This window comes from Benincasa hispida, chromosome 9 (assembly GCF_009727055.1).
Source record: "Benincasa hispida cultivar B227 chromosome 9, ASM972705v1, whole genome shotgun sequence".
Lineage (NCBI taxonomy): Eukaryota > Viridiplantae > Streptophyta > Magnoliopsida > Cucurbitales > Cucurbitaceae > Benincasa > Benincasa hispida.
In genome coordinates, this window is record NC_052357.1 from 27492373 (window position 1) to 27503672 (window position 11300).

The 11300-nt window shown below is 32.0% G+C and overlaps 1 protein-coding gene across 1 annotated transcript; it reads left to right on the forward strand.

Annotated features, from left to right (window-relative positions):
• The first annotated feature begins 3977 nt into the window (after window positions 1–3977).
• Window positions 3978–7626, forward strand: LOC120086647 (protein KINESIN LIGHT CHAIN-RELATED 1). Its single transcript, XM_039043384.1, has 2 exons — window positions 3978–5803; window positions 6816–7626. The coding sequence occupies exons 1-2, from the start codon at window positions 4128–4130 to the stop codon at window positions 7045–7047; spliced, it is 1908 nt and encodes a 635-aa protein (XP_038899312.1). The 5' UTR covers window positions 3978–4127; the 3' UTR covers window positions 7048–7626.
• Window positions 7627–11300: the final 3674 nt, after the last annotated feature.

Genomic DNA, 11300 nt, shown 5'->3' on the forward strand with positions numbered 1-11300 from the left:
GGTACCATCTAGTTAACATTTTTATTTAATTTGAGTGTCCAACTCAAGGGCATTCTAGTAGAAAATCACTTATCTCAAAATAATGAAGCAATCCAACTCTCTTAGCTTGAGAAACTTCTTGGCGTAAATCCCAAATTAATCCCCAATATGAAAATTACCTCATAATCGACCTTAAAATTTTTTGGACAGCTTGCTTTTGATTAAAAAATCTCTCCCAATCTTCAATTTAAATCCAAGACAACATGGCTAACTTGAGTTTAGTCCAAGCTTAATGGGAGTCCACAATCTTTTCATGAAAAAATCACAAACACTTACCAAAATCTCCAAAATTAATCTTTGATAACGTCGGACAACACGCTATGTCTGTTAAAACTGCAATTTAATGTTCGAATACATGATGAGTATAAGTTTAGTCTAAGATAGAACTCTAATTGGCCTTTCTTTGGAGTGAAGTGAATGGTTTGGAATGAGATGAATGGTTCTATTTTATAGAGAAAAAATAATCCTAATCCTAAATTATTTGGGATTCCATGACTTGTAAATAGATTATATTTCGTTTTTGAATAAGACATTTTCTCTAATTAGGAATCCATATTTGGATTAAATTAGAAATTTCAAAATCTAACTACATTAGAAATTCCATAATCTAATTAATTTAAATTAAATCCAAAATAATAAAAAATTTCCAAATCTCTTATCAAATATTTTCAATTTTTTTTTTAAATTTTCAAATCTTTATCCAAAATAATCCAAAAATTTTAAATTTCTTTTCAAGTTAATCTCAAACTAATTAACTTCTCTGATAAACTTAATATTGGCTCCAAACCAAAATTAAAGGGAATATACAATTCAATAGTTGAGATAAATTATATCATTCCAAATATTTAATGAATTTTAAACACACTTTTCCCCAAGTAAATTAATCCAGTTTTTTCTTAAATTAATTAAAATTTCAATTCTTTATGAGTATCTTTTAAATTAGTTATCTTGCCTCTCAAATTAAATTATTAGTACCAATTTATCAAAATAACGGCCAAATATTTCAAGATAACTTAATGAGAATTACCTGTAAAATTCCGGATGTTACAGTTCTATTTCTATAATTCCTAAATTGCCTTTGATATGGTGGAATAACAACTATTTCGGAGACAATGTAATTGTTATACCTACTATACCTTGTATCACTTCTCATTAGCAATATAGTGTATATGTGGACGTTGATTGTGAGATTCCAACCTAACATAATCAAGAGATAAATGTGCTAGATTTTTCACTTATTTTGAAATTTGAATTGGTGAGTTCATATCATATTTGATTTGATTTAACTATTTTTCGAAAATATTCAGTATTAATCAATAGTTAATTTGTTCATTATCGTTTTGATTTTAATTTATAATATATTTTTAGATTTTACATTATCTTATTAATTTTTATTATTTTTAAATTCAGATTAAAATATTTTATTATCATTATGATTTTACTAATTATTTTATACATATTATCATCTAACAATCTATATATGTCATTTGAATTTTATCATTTTCTATGTTTTTTTAATCAACTGTTATTCATTTTCATCTTATTATATTATTATATTATTTTAATATTTTGGATATACTCTTCATTTTATCAATAACTCAAGAAAAGTCTGTATTTTCTACAAACAAGTAACTAGCCGCCGTTTCAATCTTTCTGTTTTTGCTATGACTCAATGTACACATTTCTAAATAACTTCATTGTTTTTTTTTGTAATTGGATTGCATGTGTCACGTTCTAGAATTACATTGTATTTGTTGATATTGAACAATATGTACAATTATTCGTTTTGAAATATCAAAAACTTTTTAAACTGTTAATATAATGTTACCTTATAACTATAATCAATTTATATATTTATAAATAAATTCACTGTTTATCATGTTGGACTCTACATGCATTACGTTTTAGACTTACACTGTATTGTTGATATTTAACGATATGTACAATTATTAATTTTGAAATATCTGAAACTTTTAAGATTTTTAATACATTATTTTTGAAACATTAAGATATCTTTACACCAACTTATGGTCTTGTTAGGTTTCTTTACTTCGATTGTCGCGTTTTAGAATTTAAGTGTTATTTTTGTTAGTATTCCTTAATTTATATATGTAATTAGAAAATTGACTGTTTATCCACAAGCATCAAATACTGTCTATATTGTGTTGTTGATGATCAATTATTTCTAATCTCAAACATTACAACTATGGTGTATTTTTAAAGATAACTCATATTTTATTATCGTTCCTTCTGTTAAACTATTTAATGGTTGTTCTATTTTCCAGGATATTTTCATAAGAACTTAAGGATACATAGCAAAAAAAAGTGGTTCATAAGGATATCGTATTACTAACAGTTAAAAGAAACCAACGTGTCTATTAGAATAACTAGTTGAAAGAGAATCATTGGAGATACGTTTGCTTCGTCTATTGCTTCGTCATTGGAGATTCTATAAACCAACGTATCAATAACATGTCTATTGCTTTGTTTGCATCTTTGGTGTCCTATGTATCTCGTGTTTCCTGTTGTACATACGTTTTTAGGTTATTGGTTTACATAATTATTGGAGGTAGAGATTAGAAACATACCTCATCTTCACTGGTGAGAATTATTGGTTGTTTGTTTGTCGAATTTTTCCCACTAGTTATTCCAACAGTCATCAATCTGACTCCTGTTCTTCCTTCCGTTTTTTTTCCATAATTTTGATCATTCTTCGAATGCATTTAAAGAATTGAATATTTTTAAAGTTATTAGTTAAAAACATGGCTAAACAATTATTCTTTTGCTTAAGTTGGAATCCTATAAAGTAGGGATACAAGTACACCAAAAATTTTATCAGGTTTGCTTAAATATTTTAAATAAAATATTTTTTTGAAAAAATAAAATATTAATTTGAAACAATTTTCTAAATTTGTATATATTTATGAAAAAAATATGCATCTTCATATTATCCAAGGATTTTCTTGAGAAATTATTTCCTACCTCTAATGGTGGAAACAATTTATAGAGGAAATTATCGTGCATGGACGAAAGAAAGATTGTAGGATTGGTTTGGTTCCCCTATCTGTGAAAATGTTGTGGTATTATTGATTTCCTTCTTCCACAATAGAGATTGGTTGAACTTGTGCTTCCACTTGCAAAAAATCAGTTTCGGATTCACTTGCAGCATTATCAGTTTTAATATCCCTTAGAAGTATAAACGAGTGTTAGAGAAGAGTATACATTAAAAGGTTAGAGTTTCGTCCAAGATTTAGAGTCACCTTGCGACAATAATTTAATGGTTTCTTTAGTGTATTTGTTGGGTTTTTGGCAATAGAAGGGATTATCTTGATTGTTTGTAGAGATTTGTTGTTGTAGGTGGCTTGAGAAGAGGGATTTTGTGGTTGGTCGGCCATTAGTGATAGGTTCTCTTCTTCACGCTTCCGGTGTGTATCGATATTGGTTGAGAAAACTTAAAATCCTTAATTTCTTTTGTTGTGGGACTAAAGAGATTTTTGCTCTTGGGAAGATTTTTTGGTAATTTGAATTAATGCCTTGGTTTGTGTACCAATTAGATCAGGTAGCTTTGGAATTGATGTGTGGTAGGCTGCTTCATTAACTATGGTATTTGGTTTAGTTACAGTGTATTTCATCGTTTTGGAGTTGGTTAGAAACTCTCCAACTTCAATATTTTAATGTTGGAGGTTTTTCTTTGTATGGAAGGTATTTTTGACATTTTTGTATTAGTATTTTTTTATTATTTTTTCGAATTTGATATTTTCATAATTTAAAAATTATTTTGCTATTTATCCAAAAGAACCTTAATTTTTGCCATTTATCTGATAGTTGGATTGAAAAAGGTTGGTTTTGAAAAAAAAAAAAAAAGAAGAAAAGAAAAAGGGAAGAAATATAAAATTTAATTTGGAAATTCAATATCTAGCCAAAGCCCCTTGGCCCCCTTCAAAACAAAACGCCGACGTTTAACCCGTCTTCGAGGTTTCGATTCCTCAAACAACATTTCGAGAAGGGTTTTGCAAAGGTTTACGCTGAAAGGAAACAACCAAAAACCTTGCAAAAACGCAGCATACCATTCGGTTTTCACTCCCACAATGAGAAGAAACGCTTCAATTTCACTTCTCTCTCACTCCAATCGTCTCAATCTTCGCTCACTTTCATCCTTCATTTCCTCAAATTCCATTTCCAATCCTTCCCCTTCAAATTCCTCCCCTGTTTCAACCCCCAATCTCAAGCCTTGCACCAAAAACCATGGATTGTTCTTCAAGTTCACCCGATTTCAAGCAAACCCATCTCGGAATTTGGACACCCTTGTGGAGAAACGCCCTCAAATTTCCTCAAGACAGCGTAAAGTCAAGGAGAAATCCGAGCTTGAGGAGGCTTTTGAGTCTGCAGACACTGTTGATGAAATGGTCAAGGCGTTTAAGGACATGGAATCCGCTTTTGAGGAGAGGGATCTCGGGTTGGCTTCCTTGAAGATTGGTCTGAAACTTGACCAAGAAGGCGAGGATCCTGAAAATATTTTGTTGTATGCTAATAGAGCTTTAAAAGCTTTGGATAAAGATGTTAATGGAAATCCTTCTTTACCTGTTGCTATGACTTTACAATTGATGGGTTCTGTTAATTATAGCTTGAAAAGGTTTAGTGACAGTTTGGGGTACTTGAATAGGGCTAATAGAATTCTGGGTCAGTTAGTGGAGAAGGGATTTAGTGCTGAGGATGTTAGGCCAGTACTTCATGCTGTGCAACTTGAGTTGGCAAATGTTAAAACTGCAATGGGGAGGAGAGAAGAAGCTCTTTCTAATCTCAGAAAGTGTTTAGAGATCAAGGAATTGACCTTGGAAAAGGATAGTAGAGAATTAGGGAACGCGAATCGTGATTTGGCTGAAGCATATGTTGCTGTATTGAACTTTAAGGATGCTCTTCCCTTTTGTATGAAGGCGTTGGAGATACATAAGATGCAGTTGGGGCATAATTCAGTTGAAGTTGCTCATGATAGGAGGCTTCTTGCAGTGATTTATAGTGGGTTGGAAGAACATCAAAAGGCATTGGAGCAGAATGAATTGTCTCAGAAGGTTTTGAAGAACTGGGGCCTTAATTCTGATTTGCTTCGTGCAGAAATCGATGCTGCTAATATGCAAATTGCACTCGGTAGGTACAATGAGGCCATTAGTACTCTCAAGGATGTTGTCCAGCATACAGATAAAGACAGTGAAACTCGGGCAGTAGTGTTTATCTCAATGGGAAAAGTGTTGTGTAATCAGGAAAAGTTTACTGATCCAAAGAGATGTTTGGAGATTGCTAGTGGAATTTTTGACAAGAGAGAAGCAACTTCTCCTGTGGAAGCTGCTGAGGCATATTCGGAAATATCAATGCAGTATGAGACGATGAATGAGTTTGAAACTGCGATATCTTTATTAAAAAAATCTCTAGCTTTGCTTGAGAAGCTTCCACATGAGCAGCACTCAGAAGGTAGTGTTTCGGCTAGATTAGGGTGGTTGCTACTGTTGACCGGTAAGGTTCAAGAAGCTATTCCATATTTGGAGGGTGCAGCAGAGACTTTAAAAGAGAGTTTTGGATCCAAGCATTTTGGAGTTGGATATATATACAATAATCTTGGAGCTGCATATTTGGAACTCGAGAGACCTCAATCGGCTGCGCAGATGTTTGCAATGGCAAAGGATATTATGGACGTATCACTTGGCCCCCATCATGCAGATTCAATTGAAGCCTGTCGGAATCTTTCAAAGGCATATGGCGCAATGGGAAGGTATGGTTACTTTCAAGCGTCACTTTTTTAATCCCTCGCTAGTAACATAGTTACATTCTTTACAACATACAATGTTTTACTTATTATTATCCAATACCCATTGGTGGAGTTGGGTTTTATGGATGATATTGAGACACAGAACCACATGGATTAAGGAGATCTAAGTGTTCTGTTTTGATTTTTGAATGGCAGAGTAGGAAATTGATCCATATAATATGTCTTCTGATCTCAAAACTGCTCATCTCCTTTTGGAGATATATTTAACTTCATTATGTACGATAAATTCAGTTGCCATTGTTTGTTCTTAAACAAAATGTGGCATGTTTAAATGCTTGCCCCATTCCGCTTAGGTTTATTTGTACTTTTACGGTTGTGGAAGAACTAGAGGTTACATGGATACACAAAAATGTCAAGGTGACCTTGAGGGGACTCTTAACTGATTATTGGATAACCCAAACTAATGGGTTCATCTTGGAATGGAATTTCCTTTGAGTAACTTGACAGAAATGATAAATGTCTCACTAGTATATAGAATAGAAATACTTCAGGGCAGAGAGCTTTTGCTGGTCTTGTTAAAAAAAAGTGAGTAGGGTGAATATTCACAAGTGTATATTCTATAGATAATCCTTATATGAAAATATCTAAGTCGTGTTCGGAGATGAATGCTTGTGGACCTAACTTGATACTGCGAGTTCGACATATGGGCTGATTTGATTTTGAAATTTGAGCACTTTGTACTTTTTAACTATCAATCTTTCCTGAAGGTATTTGTATTAGACATAGACACTATCTTCAGTTCAGTCCGGCCTCTTTCTTATTGCCCTTGGTATCTTTATGATTTGTTATTGAATGATGCAAAAATCTGCAGAAAGTTCTGTTTTTCTCGCAATATTTATGATGAAAACCTTTGTTGCTTGGATCCATGGATCAGAGCAGCAATATGGCTATTGATGGCCATTCTTGAACTCATTAATTTACTCGTTCTTTTTTTTTTTTCTGTGTGTTGGTGCAGTTATCCCCTTGCAATTGAATTCCAAGAGCAAGTGGTTGATGCTTGGGAAAGCCATGGCTCAACTGCAGAAGACGAACTTAGAGAAGCCCAACAAATGCTCAAACAATTGAAGAGGAAAGCTCATGGTACATCCAAAATCGAGCTCTCAACAAAGGCCTTGCCCCTACCTCATTCCTCAACGTCTTCCAAAACTCTGCAGCCCGATCTCCCTGCACGTCAGAAACGTCAATAACCACATCTGATAATATGCTATCTTACAACTTCAGATCTGGGAAGTATGTTCCTTAAAAACTTGGTCATCTTGTGCATAGCTGGAATATCCTTGAAATGTAAGACCCCGGGTTTTGCTTGCATGTCTATATATCTATCCTGCTGGGAAACATATTCATTGAAAGCTATATGCTTGGAAAAGACGCGACTGCAGTAGCCCATAGAGTTACCGAATCTAATGGCTGTGTTTTCTGAAACCAGACACTCAGTAATTCCATTTTGAGAACTCTGCACGTTTGTCACAACTCATAATTTTTCTATGCTCAAGATTTTCATCTGTCTGAACTTTAGCATAATGATCAGTACTGAGTGAATAAATTGATAGATGTTTATTTAGACTGGTCTTTCAGAATTACATGTATCTGTATGTAAGTGAGTTTGTAGTTTGGCGTTGGTTGCATAACTCTCATGTAAGAAAGAAAGTCAGTTTCTAGGCTGCCTTGAGTTTGGTTTTAGAAACGTCTCATTTTGTTCTTGTGTAATACTATTACTATTTTTCTAGTTGTATTACACTTATTTAGGCTTCGATTTAGTTGAAAAATGTTGTATAAAAGGGATAAAGTTGAACATATGAAATATCAGGTACATATCTGAATAGGTAAGGAGGCTCAACAATGTTTTTAGTTCCAAGCTTTTTTTTTCTTTGATATCGGTGAGTGTCCAGATCAGTTTACGTGCATCTCGACTAATCTCATGGGATAACCCATCTAACCCTACAACATTTGGATATCAAAAAAACTCGTAGCAAATCAATTCTTAGGTAGATGGCTACCACGATTGTTTTTAGTGCTAAGATGATTTATACAACGTTAAGTTGCTAATATTTATGATGCCATGAATAAAAGTTGACTCAATCATACAAATAAGATAGAAGGAGGCTCAATAATATGGGGTAATGGTGGCAACAAAAATGAGAAAATAAAAATAGACGTCACATCGACTTTTGTTAATTATTGATGGAAAAATTGATAGTGGAACCAAAATAAAACAAAATACAGACTTTAAAAGTAAAATGGTTAGATTTGGAAACTTAGAGATCCAAATGAAGTATAACATAGAATTTTTTTTTTTTTTTTTTTTTTTTTTTTTTTCATAGGTTTAAGGTCACTTCTTGGATGAATCTAGTATAATTTGAAGAAAATATGTGGTTACATGGTCGAAATATTTTTGGTAAGAATAATTGTATGTTTAGGTTTTTTTAACCATATTTTATTCTTTCGCATAAAATTTGGATTTTTGCCATAATGCAATCGCATTTTGGTCAAGCTTCTCACCTTCAAATCAACAATAGTTAATGCTTATGAAAGGGAGCTACACCCATCGAATCGAATCAATTCAATTCTTGGTGAAGATTCACATATCTAATTGGGAGACCCATTCTAAAACTTCAAGAACGACCGTTTTCCTAATTATTTGTATTGGTTTTTTAAACCTCTGGTAAAAAAAAAAAGATAACAAAGGAAGAAATCTAGAGGTGGAAGTAATGTCGATAGACTTAATTCTAAAAAAAAAAACAAAAAATAGTTATCAAACGAGACTTTAGTTATTGTTTTTATACTTTTATTCAACCTTGATTCATCTTGTACTCTTGAATTTTTTTATATTAATATCATTTATTCTTTTTATTATAGGCTAAATCCTTTATGAGATTTAGTATCGTGGATGCCCTAGAAAGGATAAGATAGTTTGAGGTATTGAATTGCAATACACCCACTTCTTTGTGCTATTTTCTTTGTTGATTTTATGAAACATCTTGTTAATTTAAATTGATAACTTAAATTAGTATGCTAGTTTAGTCTTAATTCTAAGAAGATTAAGACAACATACATAATTCATAAGGGAATGCGAGACTAATGACCTAGGACGTCACACACAAGCTTAGACATACGACACACCCCGTTGGACTAAAGGTTCTGCATGTTAATTATCTAAGTATTGTACAAAGTGATCAAATTACCTAGCTGCCCACTAGTAATCCTGAGTTAATTAAACCTTGCTTGATCTTATTCTTCTTCCCTTCTCTTGTTATTGGTTTGTTTCTTTCCCCAATTGGAACTCTTAAATTTTGAATGTTGTTTGCTTTACCATTTGTATTCCGAGAAGGTAAAGGGAGAGAGGGAATTTGGGCTACACGTTGGTGTTAATTTTGTATATTATTATTAATTAACTTCCTACGTAATAAGACACCAAAAATAGCAAAAAAGGAAAATACTAAAAAGAAAAAAAATATAAATTAGGAATAAACGTAACAATTAGTACAATCTTGTTTTTCATTCATGGTCAAGAATTCATTTTCTTTACCGTTATAATTAACCATAGACATATTGGTTTGATTACCTAGACTTCTAAGGGTGATTGGAATCAAGGTTGAATAAAACCTTAACATAGTTCATCATATAAAGAGTACTGTCGTTGCAACGTGGTCACAATGTTTGAGTTACTTATCTTAATGTTGAAATTGGGTTGAATCCCATGTTTTACATTATCATTTACATTTTCAATTGCAAAACCACCATTTTCAACTATTTTTATTAGTTACCTTTGGCTTTCAACTCGAAAACTTTTTCTTGCAAACGGAATCTTGGAATACAATACTTAGAATAGTTTCTATATTACTACTTGTAGATAGTATACACTTGCATTTGAGCATCATTTTCTTTTCCGGTTTTCTGAACCAAATCAATTTGTACACATTTTCGGTCATAAAAAATGCATGCTTATTGATATAAAAGTAAATATCGAATTACATTTGGTGTTTCAAGTTCTTTTAGACACCACAATCTATTTAATTTAGAACACTTATAAAATCATGTTTTAAGGTAATTGTAATAGGTAGAATTTTTAGGGATAATAATCAAGTATATAACAATATTTTTAAAAATTACAAATATAAGAAAGTTTATCAGCGATAGACTTCTACCAGCGATTTAACCTATTACTGATAAACTATTTAAATTTTACTATATTTATAATTTTGTACATTATACTATATATACTAATATTTTGAAACTGAGGTTCTATTTGCAACTGTTCCAATGTTTTATCCTATTATCCCTCATCAAGTGTATTGATTCAAATTGCCATACATGTAAGAGTGACATTTTAATGCATTTCTATTCAGATTGAGAAAGTAAACAATGACCTTATAATAACCCATCAATCTACTTTTTCTTTATTATTATTATTATTCTTTGCCTACAATTCTAAGGAACGACAAATTTTCGATCAATTTATCTATGTATCTATTTATATGTAAGAAGGATATAAAAATGGAACGATTATCTCCATCTCTTTTTTCTATATCAAATGAGTGTGATTTGATTGAACAACTATGATATCTTGGGGTACTTAAAAAAGGGTTTTTTTTTTTCCCTTCAAGAATAATAAAATAGAATATAAGAACAAATTCTCTTTTCCTACCCTCATTTAAACAAAACGAATTAAGAGAAAAAGCACTTGCACTTGAGAAGAGAAAAATGGCAATGAATTTTCTTCTTTTAAAGAAATCATCAAGTCATAATTTGTTTTCTTACACCAAAATAACCACTTGCACAAAATATGTGGTTATGCCTTTTTGTTCAATGAATAGTAATACCACTAAAATGTGCTATCTTGTCTTACTTAATTCAAGATTGTTCTTGCATTTTTATGTCTCTATTTAATTATTTTATAGGTTTCGAGTAGATTAAAGGTAGAACAGTACATTAGTGGCGAAATGGAGCTAAAATGGGCCAAAACGGAGTTTAATTGTATTAATTGAGAAAGAGAAGGCCAAAGAAACAAAGGTTACCCCTGCCTTCATGGTGTCGCGATGCTCTACAGTGCGGTGCTCAGCATCGTGAAGGTAGAATGCCCCTTATTCGAGAAAAGCATATAGCATCATAGCACCGCCTTAGAGTTCCGTGGCACTTTGAAGTTTCGTTCGTGCACCAGTCCGTCAATACCGCGACACTGTATCTTAAATCTCATGAATCTCGTAGTTTGTAATTTGCAAATACAAATAATTTATTTAATAAAATAATAAGTATTTTATTCGATATTTAGATTGCATTAACTCAATCCAATAAAATAAGATCCATGGTTATTTAATGAAGCTTGAACAATATGTGGTAGACATACAATGGATCATGTTCAAGTAATAACCTAAAAGGTCTGCAGTGTTGGGGGTTTGTGCCTTAAAGCCTTGTAATTAATTAGTTTATTAATTATGTAATA

What these genes read in the sequence shown, in the direction of transcription:
- LOC120086647 (XM_039043384.1), top strand. Translation starts at nt 4,128, where the DNA reads ATGAGAAGAAACGCTTCAATTTCACTTCTCTCTCACTCCAATCGTCTC. An exon ending in GCATATGGCGCAATGGGAAG is followed by an intron (nt 5,804 to 6,815) that starts GTATGGTTACTT and finishes GTGTTGGTGCAG; the next exon opens with TTATCCCCTTGCAATTGAAT.